The 15932-nt window shown below is 41.8% G+C and overlaps 1 protein-coding gene across 1 annotated transcript in view; it reads left to right on the forward strand.

The window, feature by feature from the left end:
* Positions 1–15932, forward strand: part of DCX (doublecortin) — a 130646-nt gene that overhangs the window by 24553 nt on the left and 90161 nt on the right. The window contains exon 3 of the mRNA XM_088028540.1: positions 5588–5928. Within this exon, the coding sequence (XP_087884666.1) occupies positions 5588–5928 (341 nt within the window). The remainder of the gene's footprint in view (positions 1–5587; positions 5929–15932) is intronic.

A 15932-nucleotide genomic window follows, 5' to 3' on the forward strand; every position in this document is an offset into this window, starting at 1 on the left:
CCCGAGCCTCAGTTTTTCATCTGTAAAGTGGGAATAATTGCTTTGAGGATTAAATAAGATAATGAATATGAGGTGGTTACTATTATGCCTGGCATACAGTAACACTCAGTAAAGAGTATCTACGACTGTTGAGTTGTCCTAGTTTATAGCTGGTTAGGTACATGACCATAGGTCTATCCTTATCATCACTGTGAATAACCTTCTCTTTTTTAAAATAGCATTTTTGAAGAAAACAACCATTTAAAGGTATAATTTGCATAACATAAAAATCACCCATTTAAGCGTACAATTCAATGATTTTTAGAAAATTTACTAAGTGGTACAACCATCATCATAATCTAATCTTAGATCATTTTATTCACCCCAAAAAGGAACCCTGTACCAATTAGCTGTCACTGCCCATTTCCCTCATTGTCTCCAACCCTAGGCAACAACTTACCTACTTTATGTCTATACAGATTTGCCTATTATGGACATTTTATATAAACTGAATCATACACCGTGAGGTCCTTTGTGACTGGCTTCTTTCCCTTAGAAAAATGTTTCCAAGGGTTATCTGTGTTGTACTTTGTATCAGCACTTTGTTCCCTTTTATGGAGGAATAATGTTCCATTGCATGTAATGGACCACACCTTGAGTCTCTGTTGTAATATTCTTATCTGTAGAAAGAGACTAGTAACACCTGCCTTCTTTATCTATCAAGGTGGTTGAGAGGATATAATGAGATAACAGATAGAAAAACACGTTGACAAGGTAAAACTACAGCTAAAAGGTATTATTGTTAATGATGTAAAAAAAGTAATGATGATGATGATGATGCTAGTGAGGGGTTGGGATGGCCAGAGGTTCCCAAACCTGGCTGCCTTTCAGAAACTTCCAGAGATTTAGAAAAATATCAGTTCCTGGGTCACACCCCAGCTCTATTGAATCATAATCTCCAGGGCTAGGGCCCCAGAATCTGTCTTTTTATAAACCTTTTCAGGTGATTCTTATGAGCACTTAAACTTGAGAAATACTGGATTAGGTGATCTTGATGGTCCCTTTCAGATAACTGCGGTGGTGGGAGTTCCTAGGAGTGTAGAAGGCCTTGTTTTTGTTTTTGCTTTTTCGCTTTGTAGATCTTAAAGGAATGATGGAGCACAGAACATACTATTTCCAAATGGCCACTTCGTTAAATATTTAGACTAAAATAAAATGAAATAAAAAACAATGGGTTAATAATCACTCTGGCCTGTGATACTCCTTGTCTAATACCTCTAGTCTACTGTCTGCTAGATACTGAAAGTCACAAGATGAATGTTTTGGGCCCAAATCAGGTTATTTATGTCAGCTTTCCCACAGATCCTTGGGTACACAGAGTCTTAGCGAAGAAATGAAGGCTGTGGTCATATTTGTATTAGTCATATTCCCAGTGGGTCAATGGATGAAACCCACCAGTGACTTTTCCTTTTGTCTTGCTTAGTCTTCCAACGCTAAGTCATTCTCCTTTCCTTCCTGCCCAGTTCTTCCCCCACTTCCTTGTTTGTGAGTACCCAGATCAATCTTAGGGGTATTGTTTTGAACATTATTACCTGGACCACAGGACAGAATATTTCCAATTGGGACAGTCTTGTTGGAAAATCTGAGTCGAATGGCAGCCCTAGTTATGATCCAGTTCCTTTGCCATAGCTCATTTGAGATGAGATGAGATGAGACCACCTTCTCACTAATTTATCCTCCCCCTACTAAAGCAGGCACATGGCCGAAGAGAAGGATTTTAAAGATACCTGGGAGAGAGATGCATCAATAGATATGATGATACAATAAAGTATCATTTAATATTTTCCTTCTTGAGTGAGGAAGTCCTGGCAAAGTGGAGAGAGCCCAGACAGAAGTGCTTCTGCGCCGAGGAAACGTGAATGCATGTAATGTTTTTGAAAATGGGTCCCTCCTGAAAGTGAAGGGAGGTGGACATTAGATCGTCTTGAACCCACAGCTTGCTCCCTTCCTGCTCTTTCAGCTGTGCTTCCATGACTTCATTTCCTTACCCCCTCATCCTGAAGCAGATTGTCAGTCCCAACAAATCGTTGCCTTGCTTGGCTCTGAAGCTAGCTTGCCTTCTAGGCTCTCAATGGGTGGGCAATGGCCCCTGGAAGCTGCGACAGGATGGGAAGCCAGCTGTGTAAAGGTGCAACACACCTCATCCAGCTCCAAGTGCCAGGCAGCTGGGTGTGCAGGAAGCACCGAGCTCTCTGGCAGCAGACGTTGCAGATGTTTGCAAAATCTGAACCAGGTAACCTTGGTCTAGAGAAGCACCGCGTTTGATGTCTTTCCAGTAGTACAAGTGGCGAGTCCTCAGTAGTGGGCACCTATTTCTTTAACATTTAATGACCATAACGACTCTACCTCCTACAGCCTCCTGGGGATGGAAAAGAGAAGAAAATTCCTTCTTATAGACCTTTAGGGCTGGAAGGGGACTGAGATGTTGCCTAGTGTAATACCTTCAATTTATAGATGGAAAAGCTGAGACTAAGAAATTAAGTAATTTGCCTGAGGTCACACCACTCATAAAGGCCTGACTGAGACTGAATTCAGGTCTGTCTGACTCCCCAAGCTGCCACCCTAAATTTCCTGCCCTCTGGTAGGGGATGTTTGTTTACTCGGGAAGCTATGCCCATGTGGAGACAGGGGTGGTGTGGGAAACCTCTGTACCTTCCCCTTAATTTTGCTGTTAGTTGAACCTAGAACTGCCCTAAAAAAAATAAAGTCTTACGAAACATCCTGCCCTCAGTGTGCATCAGCAGCGGCAGCAAGCGGCTTCACGCATGGCATTTTCAGCAACTGGACACTTCCTCTTAACCAGCAGGAAATCGTTATCTTCGAGGCATGAGACCTGGGCAGTGGTCATGTGATGTAATGATCGTAGCTCAGTTCCAAGATGGCTGCCCTTGCTTCTTTCTTTTTTCTTCCCTTGGACTTTTCCTCTTTCTCTTTTCATCTTCTTTCTCTCAGCCCTTTCTTCCTCCTTTCCTCTTTGCTCTTTCTTTCTTGTTCTCTCTCCATTCCTTCAGATTAGGGCTTTAATGATAACAAAAGATGGAATTTATCAAATGCTTACCAAGCATCAGGCTCTGGGCTCAGCACTTTATGTCCACCATCTGATCTGTGCCCCGCTCCCACCTTATGAGGTAAGTACTGTTATCATCATTCCCACTTTGCAGACAAGCAACTGCAGCCAGGGGAGGTTAGGTAACTTACCCAAGGACGCGTCGACTAGGTATTGGAGACCCCATTCTGACTGACATCACATCAGCTGTTCTTTTTCCATTACTCCATATTGGGGCCAAAAGGAGAGAGTGGAGAGACTAAAATGTACTGTTGGAAGGTGCTCAACATAGATTTGGCCAAGAGCTGGGCCCTCTGGAAAGTTCTTGGTGCCATATGATACTATAGCTGTCTGCCATCATGTTCATTTTCATCTGGGGGTGGTTAATCATACTCATAGTTCAGAGGCTTAAGAGGTTTAAGAGATGGGAGCAAAATAAGTCCAGAGTCCTAATAGGGCTACACAGCTGACTCTCCAGAGGAGACTGTAGATGAGTGAAATCATAAATATATAGCCTCACACATTTCTACACCACCAGTTGTCAGAGTTTTAAAGTACTTGAGAAGTTATGGAAAACATCTGACTCAAAGGCACTAACCTCTTGGAAGGTACCCGTGAATCTGGTGGAGTGCTAAGGCGAGGGGCCATCTCTAGGGCGTGGGGGATATTGGCTGTAAATAGATGGGGGAATTGAAAGGGCTCCTTCACCCTTTTAAGTCACAAACTAAAGACCCTAGCCTCTAATCACTTGGGTTAGGTTGGATTAGCCAGCAAGGGAGCCAGAGAAATTAGGGTTTCTTTTGGCTGACTTCTTTGACTACTCCATCCTTGGGGGGTGTGTGTGTGTGTGTGCACCGAGTGGGAGAGAATGCCCATGTTCACCTACAAACCATCCCTTGGTCCCCCTGTCAAGATAGAAGACTAACAGCCTCTGGGACTCAGGGCAGTGTTGGAAGTCCCTCAGCCTTCCCCTTCACACATACACATAAATGTCTTCAAAAGTGCCCTAGAGAATCTGACTGAATCTTCTCTCCACACTAACTGAGAAATTTATTAATTAACACGACTTAAAAGATTTGGTGCTACAGCAAAGCAATCGATATTTGCAAAAGGAGTGAATTATCAACCGGGTGTTTCTGAATGTCCCTGCGTGGTTCTCCTGCTGAGACCAAAGGAAGAGCCATCAGACTGTAATTGTGTTTAATGCTTTCTTTGCCCTGGCCAGGGTTGACTTACTTATTTATTTAGAGTTATTACTGATGAGTTAAGCCTGATTAACTCAGTAGTTTTCTGCAGCTCGACCTCTGGATGAACTTTTGTATACCTTGAGGCTAAGGTATACAAACACAACATTTGTTGTGTTTTACGCAACAAATGCAACCTTTTTCAATACTCTCTCCCCCACCAGGCTGAGGCTACCTCTCTTCCTCTTTTCTCCAGCTTCTAGTCCCAGGTGTCTAATGTCCACCGCCCCCGCCCCCGGCCTTGCCTCTGGCCCCTGTGTTTCTTCTGCTGTATTAGTCATTTCCTCTAGCCCAAGGTAAATGTGAAAATTATGCTAGATTCCTCCAATCCATAAATCTGGTTGTATAATGTATTCTCACATCTCCACCTCATTACTTGTGGCAGCCAAGGGTGAGCCTTTGTGAGGATGACCTTGAACACACAGATCAAGTGTGTAGCATTTAGGAAAATGGAAAGATGAGGGGTGGGTGGTGGAAACAGGGACAAGTATTTCTCAAGCAACGGCTAGATTTGCAAACACGAGCCACAGTATGTGTGCATGTGCATGTGTGTGCATGTTGTTATTTAGACAGTTTTTCCACTTGGGTGTGGGGGTGAGCATAGAGGACACAACTATACACATACATATATATATTCACCACACACACACATTTCACATTTCAGTATTCTACTACTTAGCCATATATTTGGTGCAAAGGACAGTCTGGTTTCTTGGTAAGTATGTACTCTATGCCCAATATGCAAGGACACTTGGGTCACTTTAACTTGGAATAAACTATTCATTTTGAAAGTTCTCCTTGGTTTATACTATAACCACGGAACGGGGCTGTGAGTTCAGAAACAGGACAAGAGCATTAAGAAATAGAGACATGTTAAAAACACTCCAGTAATGCCCCCTAGATATTAACAAACATCCAAGAAATTGACATAGGCATTTCAATTGCAATAAAATCCTGTGAAGCTTGAGAACCCGGCTTGTTAGATTATATTTAGATGTGTTCGTTGTCCTTGAAACCCTTAGCTTTATCGGATTTGTCAACTTAGGTATGCCATTATAATGAAGAATGTTTTGTTGATGACTTGCCCTTGAATTTAAATGAGCCAAGTTGTTAGAGAGCCCAATTAGAAATTGTGCCTACAGTTGGTTATTATCACCATATTTCCAAAAGTCCAACCCCAAGGTCAGCGTGCGTTAGTTTGGTTAGACGAGCCCGTATATCTGCTATTCAACTGATTACCGCTTATTTCTTCCCTTAGGGGAAAGCTATGTTTGTTCCTCAGACAACTTCTTTAAAAAGGTGGAGTATACCAAGAACGTCAATCCCAACTGGTCTGTCAACGTGAAGACATCTGCCAATATGAAAGCCCCCCAGTCCCTGGCTAGCAGCAATAGTGCCCAGGCCAGAGAGAACAAGGACTTTGTGCGCCCCAAGCTGGTGACCATCATCCGCAGCGGGGTGAAGCCTCGGAAGGCCGTACGTGTGCTTCTGAACAAGAAGACAGCCCACTCTTTTGAGCAAGTCCTCACCGATATCACTGAAGCCATCAAGCTGGAGACCGGGGTTGTCAAAAAACTCTACACTCTGGATGGAAAACAGGTAATTATTATTTTTTTTTCAAAGTACTCTTCTTCTCAGTTGTTCCAAATACCTGGCTGCCCACCCTGTGCCTCAGGCATCATTTCGGGTTGGGGGACTCTTCCTCCAGCGCTCATCATCCCTACCTGATATTTTAGGTCTTACTGGGAAGAAAGGTCTTTTCGGCAGACCAAGCAATGGACCAGACATCTGAGGCTTTGAAATTTATTCTGCTTCCGTCTTATCAAGTTGAATGGTCACTTAGCCTCGGCTTTCTGGTCTGCTAAGCAGAGGACCTAGAACCTAGGTCCTACACATTCTTATGAATACAAATGTAACTATTACACGATGCAACCTTGATCATTCGATGCATGGGACTCGAAATGAGATTTGCGGGCTCCTTTCTTCTTAGGCAGCCTCATGATGGTGTTCGGCGTCCATTCTGGTGAACAAAGGTTGAAGTAACCCTTCATAGTCTATGAAAGGACCCAGATACAGGGGGAGCACTGAAGTGTCGGGTTCGTTGTCTTTGCCTCACACTAGACCACGTTTTTTCTTGCTCCCTTTTCCATGTGACATAGCTGTCTTAATTTGGTTCCACTGATGGTTTTGTGTGAGAAAGGGACTATTTCAGGATCCTAAAATTAGTCCAAGAAGGATGCTACCATCTGTTCCTCTCCAAATCAGGTTCTTCATGTCATTGGTTATGCTACTAAAGCGCCACCTATATTAATATCTGGGAAAGAATGCAGCCAGGCGTCTCCATCAGACAGATGCACCATTCTCTTGAGCATAGGGAGCTGTAAATGTTATGAAAAAATACGTTCCAAAGGAACTGGTACAGTGGCTGGTTCTGTTGGCTTTAAAGGGAATCCTGGTCCCCCATCAGAGAAGACAACTGTGGATTATTATCAGTCCATACTTTCTACCCCTTAAAATACCTTTGGTGTTTGAACAACTAGATAGATTCTAAAGAAGCAGACTCACTATACATCAGAGTGCCTGATGAGTGTTCAAATGCAGAACTATGACTCCTCCCACAATTTCTGACATATACTGTGTGTTTCAAGATTTTAAATTTCTGGTGAAACTCAAACTCATGTATGTGGGAACTTCTCTAATTTCGGGACCTCTATCTGTTCCTCATTTTGTGATCTGAGCAACACCTGGAGGTATTGGTGGTATGTGATTTGTGTTTGTTGTACCAAAGCGAAGAGTTTACCTGCAGAGGGAAAAGTCCCAACTCCCAATCATCTCTCAAAGAGTATCTCTCTCTTGAGGACCAAGTATATAATAAACAGGAGCTTCCCAGGAACAGGCTTAATCACCGGAAACCTCATCTTGGAGAAATAGAACCTAGGAATTTCAGGATTGTTGGATTTTAGCATTGACAGGGACCTGAGAAACCATGATATTTAATCTCCCACCTATGGCAAGGATATACTCTACAACCATTTCGATTTCATAAGACAGCTTATTCCACTGTTGAAAAGCTGTGAGTTTTAGAAAGATTCTCCTCAAATTGGGCGTAAGTCCACTTCTCTATACCTTCAGCCTCTTGAAGTAACGCATGACAAACACAAATCAAGGACATAAGACTGGGAATCAGAAGACTTGGTTTCTAGTCTTAATATTGCAACTTACTATGTGACCTTGGGCTAATCACTTAACTATCCTTCTCTGTACAAAGGGGCTGATCACACCTGCCCTACTCATGCTCACAGGATTCTCCTGAAGATCAAAAGACATAATGGATATGAAAGCACTTTATAAATTAAAACACAAGATGTAAATATGTATGCATACAATACATCATTAAATGAGGCAAAATATGTAAATTGCCAGGTAATTTACATATATATCAATAAATGATAGCTCTTTCCCCCCCACTTTACCTCCATCATTCTTAGCATGAATTTCCAACATTTTGTGGAGATACACCACACCTTGGCATTCTGGGATTGCTCCTAATGCTAAATGAAGCAATACCCCGACCTCCCAGGTGAGCAAGCTCCAGTCCAGTGATGGGTGGATTTTCATCCTACAGCAGGCCATGCAGAACAGCACGTTTTCTCCAACTCCTTCAAGCATTGGCTCCCATTTCTTTGGGGGAACACATTATAAAATGCCAGTGTATGACATAGCGCATATACAGAAACTTTGCAGAACAGTGCTTCAGGGGAGCAGAACAATGCCTTGGCAGGCATCCATGCCTCTCTGTACAGTTCATTCTCTCTAAAATGTCTCCCTCTGGGGGTGCCTGGGTGGCTCAGTCGGTTGAGTCTGACTCCTGATTTCGGCTCAGGTAATGATCTCAGATCGAGCCCTATGTCAGGCTCTGCGCTGGGCATGGAGCCTGCTTAAGATTCTCCCTCTTCCTCTCCCTCAGCCCCCAAGCCCCCCGAAAAAAAATAAAATGTCTCCCCTCTGCCTACTTGGACCCCTGGGGGTTATCTTTTAAGACCTGTTTCAAATATCATATTATCTCTGGAAACTTCTCTGTCTTCACCGTGCAAAGCTAAAACAATCTTAACCTTTTTTTTTCTTTTTTCTTTTTTTTAATGCTCAGCTCCTGATATGTTGTGGAATCTCTGTAAATGATTGTTTTTTTTTTAAGATTTTATTTATTTGTTTGAGAGAGAGAGAGAATGAGAGATAGAAAGCACGAGAGGGAAGAGGGTCAGAGGGAGAAGCAGACTCCCTGCTAAGCAGGAAGCCCGATGTGGGACTCGATCCCGGGACTCCAGGATGATGACCTGAGCCGAAGGCAGTCGCTTAACCAACTGAGCCACCCAGGCGCCCTGTAAATGATTGTTGATTGAATGGACTGACATAAAGAGATTCTCACATGGTTCAGGTAGATGTTCTGAGATGTCCTGAGAAGCCCTCTGCTCTCGGTGCCCCAGACATAATCTTTAGTCTATCAGAAAAAGATAGGAGGCTTCCAAAGGAGTGTGTATTCCACCTGGGGAGCTCCTTCCTATTTGTTACTTACTTGGAGGTCCTGGAGGGCAGGCTTCTAAGACAACATTTCCCAGAGTATATTCTAAAAATTGTCCCCATCTCCTGCTCCCCAGCAGCTTTTCATAGACGGGTTCTGTGACCAAATAATGTGGTGAAGTGCTGTAAATTATATGCCTTTCTTAGAGATTCACAGTGCTTGTTGGCACATTAAATGTTCTGAGAAGTCCTGCAGGAAGGAAACCCATTTAATTTAGACCCAGGATTTCCCAATTTTATTTAACCACAAACATTTTTTATGGAATATACATATATATATATTCTGCAGAGCGCATGAGAAAATGCTGTTTACAGAAGATGCTGGATGATTAGGCACTAACTACCATAACCTCACTGGTAAGATTGGTATGCATGGGGTAACCCACAAATCAAACATTGTTGTGTGGTTACAGCAAGGACATTAAATAACAAAATTTGGGGGTACAGGGACAAATCTACTAATTCCAAAATAGGTGCTGAGTATACTGAAAGTTAGCCAAACTCAAAATTTTGGAGCCCAGCCCATTCCCCAATTCTGGTGATGACAGCTCTAATGTTAACACCTGTCAGTCACTTTGATTACTGGTGGGTATTCTTACTGCTTGGGAATATGATCTTCCTCCATGCAGGCTGAAGGCACATGTGTTGCAATGGCTTGGACTTGCTTGGCTATTCCATGTCTGTCTTTGGCTAAATGTGGCACCAGGCAGAAAGGACAATGCATGGTCAAGGCTCTTTGTTATGGAACATTTTAATCATGAAATCAAGACCATCACTTGGTTTTGGCCTTGCTCTGACTGGATCTCCAATAGACAAAAATCACGTGGTTTTCTCCCCCATTGTTTGAATAATGATCAGTTAAAACAGCCCATTGATGATTCCAGATTTACTGTTGCTTCTGTCCTTGTGTGTACCATTTGATTTACTGGCTTACTCGAATTGACAGGAAATCTGCAGGCAAGGCTGTCATCTCTCTCTGTTTTTATTTTGTCTGGATGGCTTTTGGAGCCCTTGATCTTTTTAGGACTTAAGTTTTGCCAGTATGGAAGAAAGATTTCCTCACCCATTGCCTCTGAGAGATTTGTGGTCTGTGTAGACAGGGAAACTAACCATCATTAGTACAAAGGGGTCCCAATTTATTCCTCACCTCAGTAAGAAGTTGCTAATGAAATAAGGAGTGGTTGGCAGGGCCCTTGCTACTCCTGTGGGCTGTAATGAATTTCTGGGAGATCAGGGAGGATATTAAGGGTTAGATGATGATGCATATTAGTTAACTCTCCGGTGAGATTGTTCTCCTGATTCTTTAGCAGCTGGAGTGGTTGTTGCAGTGTGTTGACAAAATTAACCAAATGTTAATTTCTATAAGCAGGCCACACATTTATGCTTAAAGATCACTGGGTGCCTAAAAACTAGAACCCAAATTTCTGGTTCACTTGGTAGGAGTAGCCCCATAGTCTAAACTTAAATTCATTTCTATAAAGCACAGAGCATGGTGCTTCCATTAGAGATGCAGAGCCTTAATAATAGACTCGGAGCTTTTTGGCATCTTAAACAGGGGTGCAGCTGGTCCACACACCATCCATATTCATGCTACACTTATTGGCATCTCTGGTCTCAGTTTTGTCCACATCCAAGGTCTGTGCAGTCAAAGATTTATCATTGCCTCAAGACACATGCCTAAGGGATAAGTATTATTATCTTTATATATATTAGATATATATTATATATCTAATAGCTAACGCTATTAGTATGTGCGTTAGCTTTGTTAGGCCAGTTTTCAATTGGTTGAATTTATTTCATTTCTCTGTCTCTGTCTTTCTAGTATCAACTACTTGGACTGGGAATTGTAGGTCTCAGAATAACATGAAAGGGTTTTAAGCTGATTCTAAGATTACCCATAGCCTTGGAAGCTAGAACAGGAGTTTTAAGAAAGGTTTTGAACCATAAGATGATGAAATAGGAAAAATGAGAGCACAGAGGATGTTTGAGTGGCTGTTAAGTATTCCAGAAAAAACTTGCTCCATCTTGCTCTACTAAATAACTGGGTGCTGGAAGCACAAAGGCAATCACAGGAAATACAGGAAGACAAGTTGGATTTAACCTTGAAAATGTTGAGTGCATTTCCCAAGGTGAATGTGTCTTTACTTTGCCTGTGTAGGCAGTTTTTCTCTCCCCTGCCCCCCCCAATCATCTCTGCCCCCTCCAGCCACATCTGGTCTTACTTATATGCCCTGGCCTCCAGCTCTCCCAGAGCCAACCTCTCCCTCCTCCTAGCATTATGACCCTTTCAGCCAACATTGGGCTCAATAGAAAAGGCCACGTGGCCATAAATTATGCCCCACGAGGGAGGTCATTTACCATTGATCTTCTCTTGAGCCAATCAAGGCTGGAAAGGTGATGTTTGTCTTACCAAAAAATCCCCCCTTCCCCAATCTTCCACAGATTCAATTCCTGGAGACAGGCTTTTTGGCTTGAGCATGAAGTGGAAAAGAGCAAAGACGGGGAGCCAGGCCCGAGCTCTTTGAAAGGAGACAGTTTGCAAACTACCTTGCCATATGTAGTGTATACTTCAAGTTGCCTCACACTGAAGTAGATTCCGTACTTTAAAAGAGGGCCTGTGATGGAAGTAGCCAAACATCAAATATGCCGTCCTTTGGGAAAGAAAGGACTAAGCGTAGCCTGGCAATTGGTTATTTCTTTGGTAATTTATCCTCTTAGAGTTTTATTGTTGATGAGATGCTCTTGGCTCTGAGCAGTGAAGAGGTGGGGCTTGGCCATTTCCTTCAAAAGATTTGGCATAAAATTCCAGTCTCCCACACTGACTAGTCTGTTGATATCCAACATTCGGCCTATGGAAAGAGCCCTAAACTGAGATTCAGAGACCTGAGTTCTAGCAGTCACTCAGTTCTCCACTAACTATGTGATATGGGGCCAATCACATCTCTTCTCCGGGCCTTAGGTTTTGAGATAATACATGACCTTTAAGAGTACTTCTAGCTCCATGAGAACAGAGTATTTATCTCATGGTGTTGTTTCCATCTAGATATTTTTCACCAAGCCACTAGGCTTCTCAATGCCTTTCAATTCTCTATGCTCCCAGGATCTCCGATGTGATGTGGTACTCACCTGGGTGGGTATGTTGTTTCCTAGGATGTTCCCTGTAGTATTTGCCCTGTTCTTATGTTCCGATCTTTCTTGCGATTTCTGTGATGGCATGACCAAGGAATATTTTCAAACTTATAATTTTGCTTTGACCTCTTTTTCTTTCCAGTGGACGACATGAGGAGTAGAGGGTGGAGGAATCATAAAACAAAACAAGCTAAAAGCCAGCCTGCCAAAACTGTGACAGGCATTTGAGAGTCCCATTATTAAGGTGTCTCCACCACCGTGGTGCCATTTTCAATGCTGGGAAGGATCTCTGCCAATAGGGAAAGTTAGCGTCAGAGCTACTTCTTGAATAAACTGAAGAGGATCATCAAGTGGGGATTGATCCAGGAATGCAGACTGTCCTATGACCAGCCATTGAAGTAACTAGCCTCTTGTCCTTCACTCTTTTCATCCTTCTCATTGCTGTCATTCCCTCAAAGTGGCAAGAAAAGCATTGTCACCAAATATAGCATTGAAAATAGGCTTACTGATATATAATTCCAATATCGTACAATTTATGCATTTTAAGTGTATAATCCAGTGGCTTTTTAGCATATTCACAGAGTTAAGCACCCATCGTCACAGTCAGTTTTGAACAGTTTCATCTCGTCACCACACGCACACACACACACACACACACACACACACAGACTGTGGACATCATGCTCCAATCCTCAATTGTCCCATCCCTAGTCAATCTCTTATCTACTTTCTATCTCTGCATATTTGGCCATTCTGGACATTTAATATAAACGGAATCATACAATTAAGTGATTTATTGTGGTTTACTTCTCAGCATTTTTTCAAGTTTCATCGTGTCGTATCATAGCAGTACTCCATTCCTTGTTATGGCTGAATAATATTCCATTGTATGAATATATCCCATGGTATTTATTAATTCATTAGTTGATGGCCATTTAGGTTGTTTCCACCTTCTGGTTATTATGAATGATACTGCTGTGAATGTTCATGTTCAGCTTTTTATGTGGCCTTCATTTATCTTTGGTAAATACCTAGGAGTGTTATTACTGGGTTGTATGTTAAAAATTTTAAGAAACTGCCAAAATGTTTTCTAAAGTAACATCACCATTTTACATCCCTATCAGCAATGAATGAGAATTCCAGTTTCTCCACATCCTTGCCAACAACACTGGTTATTGTCTGCCTCTTTACTAGGGTCATCCTAATGGGTGTGAAGTGGTATCTCATTGTGGTTTTCATTTGAATTTCCCTAATAACTAATGATATCAAATATGTTTTCACATGCTTATTGGACATTTGTATGTCTTCTTTGGAAAAATGTCTATTTAGATCTTTTGCCCATTTTTAAGTCATCTGTTTCCTTATTATTGAGTTACAAGAATTCTTCATATATTCTGGATACAAGTCCTTTATCACATATGCAATTTGCAAATGTGTTCTTCCAGTCTGTAGCATGTTTTTTTATCTTTTGAATGACTCTCTTAACTTTTCAAGAGCATTTGTTTCATTTTGATGAAGTCTAATTTATTAATTTTTCTTTTATGTAGTATGCATTGGTATCATAGCTAATAACTCATTACCTAACACAGGGCCCTCAAAATTTTCTCCCATGTTTTCTTCTAGAAGTTCTATGGTTTTATCTCTTATGTTTAAATATCTGATCCATTTTGAGTTCAGTTTTATGTATGGTGTGAGGTAAGGGTCAAGGTTCATTTTTGGTGTGTATGTTAGGAGCAAATGTGTATCTAATTTTTCCAGCACCATTTGTTGAAAAGAGAAGGCAGTTTTTTTTAATTTGAATTTAATATGATGCCTAGAAATAGCAGTGGCCCATATTCTCATATCAGGGCGGTACCCTGCATCAAAAGTTAGCAGCCAAATACTCTGAAGTTTTCTAGAACTTCCATGGAAGTTTCTTCTATATAGATGCTCTGAAATACTAACTCACTCCAAGGCCACTGCTATAGCAGTGAGGCTGGCTAAGCCCACTAAGTAGGAAAAAACCGAGAAGTTAAAAGGAACCGTTGTTCCTTGGCAGTGCCTCCTGCCATGCTCTAGACTACTGACGTTCTCATCCCAGACCCAACCAGACTTGCTTGTCTCATGTCCTATTTCTTTAGGATGGTGCTAAGCAGGACTGGGGCAGGGGATGTAGGGAAAGGCCCTGAGTTGCTTGGGTTACTAGCTTAATTGAGATATAATTTACATACCACATACTTCACCCATTCAAAGTGTACAATTCATGATTTTTAATATATTCATAGATATGTATGACCAACACCAGTTAATTTTAAAACATTTTTATCATCGGGGTGCCTGGGTGGCTCAGCTGGTTGAGCATCTGCCTTTGGCTCAGGTCATGATCCTGGGGTCCTGGGATCGAGCCCCACATTGGGCTCCCTTCTCCACGGGGAGTCTGCTTCTCCCTCTCCCACTCCCCCTGCTTGTGTTCCCTCTCTCGCTGTGCCTCTCTCTGTCAAATAGATAAGTAAAATCTTTAAAAACCAAAAAAAACCCAAACATTTTTATCATCTAAAAAAAATCCTGTACCTTTTAGCTACCACCGCCTATCCCATATCCCCCCTAGCCCTAAGCAACCTCTAATCTATTTTCTATATCTCTAGATTTTCCTCTTCTGGACATTTAATATAAACAAGTCATGCAATATGTAGTTTTTTTGTGACTGGCTTCTTTCACTCAGCATATGTTTTCAGGGCCCAGCCATGTTGTACCATGTATTCAGACTTCATTCCTTCTTATGAATGAATAATATTCCATTGTATGGATTTACTGCATTTTATTTATCCATTCACTTGTTGATGGATATTTGAGGTGTTTCCATCTTTGGGCTATTATTAATAACGCCGCTATGAACATTTGTGTATAACTTTTTGTGTGGACATATATCTTTATTTCTTTCAAATATATACCTAGTAATGGAATTGTTAGGTGTTGGGGTTTCTCCTGTCCCCTAACCACCAGGCCCATGTTCCTAAAACATGTTCCTCAAGGGATGCTTCAAACAAATTCACTCTCCTTTCTGGGTAATGATTTGGCCCACAGTTCTTGCCTAAACAATATAGAAGGAAACATGAATGTCTCTTTCATAAGTTTTCTTAAAGTTAGAGTAAATACAAAGAAGTCATTTCCTTTTTCTTTTTATCTTAGTCCCTTCCTGGCCCTTCTAATTCTCCAGAATCAAAGATGTCTTCTAAACAGAAGGGACTCCTAGTACCAAGAGTCACAGACTACCCCTAAACCACCAAAGTTACTTAACTTTGAAAAGGTATATCACATGGGATTCCAGAATCCCAGTCTATCTATTTTTCCTAGATTTAGAATACTTTTATTCTTGATACCATAAACCCTACCCTTTCCAGATATTGTGATATTAGCTCCTGAAAAAAGCCAGCTTGAGTGTAGGGAACCACAGCAGGTCCCTCGTGGTCTTCAACCAGGGCAGTTTTCTCCCCAGGGGGCATTTAGCAATGTCTAGAGACATTTTTGGATGTCATGAATTGGGGTGGGGTGTTAGCGACAACTAGTTGGTAGGGGCCAGGGATGTTGCTAAGCATCTTACAGTGTACAGAACAGCTCTCCATAACAAAGAATGATCTGACCCAAAAGGTCAGTAGTGCTATGGTTGAGAAACCCTGTGTTACAGAATAAAGAGCAAGGCGTATGTGGCAGAAGATACAGCTGAGAGGAAAGCAAGGGTAAGATCCAGGAACAACCTTGTAAACTATGTTATGGAGCTTGGATGTTGTCCTATAGGGCTAGAAGCCACTGAAGGATTTTATTTATTTATTTATTTATTTATTCATTCATTCATTGAATTTATTTATTTATTTGAGAGAGAGAGAGAACACGAGTGGGGGGAAGGGGCAGAGGGAGAG

Source organism: Eumetopias jubatus, unplaced genomic scaffold, assembly GCF_037043125.1.
Source record: "Eumetopias jubatus isolate StellerSeaLion01/CBP00866 unplaced genomic scaffold, mEumJub1_p1.0 scaffold_11, whole genome shotgun sequence".
Lineage (NCBI taxonomy): Eukaryota > Metazoa > Chordata > Mammalia > Carnivora > Otariidae > Eumetopias > Eumetopias jubatus.